The 1,464-nt window shown below is 62.6% G+C and overlaps 1 protein-coding gene across 1 annotated transcript in view; it reads right to left on the minus strand.

The window, feature by feature from the left end:
• The window catches only part of ATG16L2 (autophagy related 16-like 2), a gene marked incomplete at its 5' end in the record, with an annotated part of 15,553 nt that overhangs the window by 7,641 nt on the left and 6,448 nt on the right, over nt 1-1,464 (minus strand). Inside the window, 3 exons of the mRNA XM_014540372.1 lie at nt 782-898; nt 1,227-1,292; nt 1,421-1,462. Of these exons, the coding sequence (XP_014395858.1) occupies nt 782-898; nt 1,227-1,292; nt 1,421-1,462 (225 nt within the window). The remainder of the gene's footprint in view (nt 1-781; nt 899-1,226; nt 1,293-1,420; nt 1,463-1,464) is intronic.

Raw genomic sequence — 1,464 nt, forward strand, 5'->3', positions numbered from 1 at the left:
GGGGGGGGGGGGGGGGGGGGGGGGGGGGGGGGGGGGTGGGGGGGGGGGGGGTTGGTGAAGGTGTCTCCAGGCTGGAATAGCATAAGGCTGAGGGCAGGGGGATGTGAGGACCTAGGTCTGCTGAGACCTCAAAAATGCTCAGGAGAGGGTGTGTCCTGGGAGGGCCTGGCTCACCAGGACTGCCAAGGATCGCAGGCCCCTCCCCAAGGTTCCTTCACTGCCCTGAGGCCTAGGCACCAGTGACCTGCAAGGAAGAGCTGCAGGAGAGCTTTCAGCCTGGGGAATGGGGCAGGGAAGGGCAGCCTCAATGCCAGGCAAATCAAGACAAATGAGGAAACGGAGGGGAGGGGCCCGAGGACTGAAACCCCAATCAGGTCCCACTGTGTGAGCTCACATCTATCTACACATGCTCAGATTCTCACACGCATTCAAGTGTGCTCACCCAGGCTTGCACACTCGTGTGCTCTCGTGTCCCTGTGTATGCACACACATGCCTTTGACAGCTGAGCCCCGGGCCTTGCCCACAGGTTCCCTCCTGGTGACACCCTTTCACCAGCCTGACACCCCACCCCCAGAGATCTGGTCCTGGGGAAGCAAGAAAGGAGTGAGGACAGGGTTGGGGTCCCTGAGATGGCCCTGGAGGTCAGACCTGTCCTAGGAGATCTGAGCTGTATGTACCCCAGTGTCCCTCCAAGGTCCCTCCCAACCCAGGAGTAGGCTCAAGGTCCCACTGGAAGACTCTGGGGTGGGGCTCAGCTCAGAGTTCTGGGCCAGTCCTCACCTGAAGGGCCTCTTCAACTTCTCACCAGCCTCACTCTCCAGAAACTCAGGCTCGGCAGGCAGAGTGAGAGTCATCTCAGCCTTCTCCCTGGTCCCATTGCCTGAGGTGTCTGGGTTCCTGGGAGAGCAAATGGAGCTCAGAAAGGCCAAGGGACCAGACCAGGCCCTCCCTGTCCCAGAGCCCCACAGGGTGAAGATGTGCAGACCCCGTGATAAGGGGTCAGGGTGGGCGCACACATGACAGGCCCGGTGCTGGCTTCTATGACCACATGTGTCTGTGTGTGTCCTGCCGCCTCAGTCTATGTGCCCCCCTCCCCACCATGGCGGCACACACGTATATGGGTAGCCTCAGGCAGGTGTGGGGCAAGGTAGAGGTGGAGGCAGCGGCCCAAGAGCAGGGCACTGCAGGACACACGGGGCCGAGCCAGCATCCGAGCCTCTCTTACTCGCTAATGCTCACTGTCCGCTTGGCAGCCTTCTTCAGCTCCTGGGACACCAGCGCCTGCTTGGCCCTGGGGGTATAAACACTTCCTGGTATACAGGTGCAGGGCGCCGCCCCTTTCCCCAGAGGGCGTGGGTCCTCCTTCCCGGGGAAGGGGCAAGGGGCTCCCTTACCGGGGACGGGACCCAGCCCTCTGACCTCTCGCGGCGCTCGTTGCGCAGGTTGCGCTCGGCGGCCGCGCG

This window comes from Myotis brandtii, unplaced genomic scaffold (genome assembly GCF_000412655.1).
Source record: "Myotis brandtii unplaced genomic scaffold, ASM41265v1 scaffold244, whole genome shotgun sequence".
In the NCBI taxonomy this organism is placed as follows: domain Eukaryota; kingdom Metazoa; phylum Chordata; class Mammalia; order Chiroptera; family Vespertilionidae; genus Myotis; species Myotis brandtii.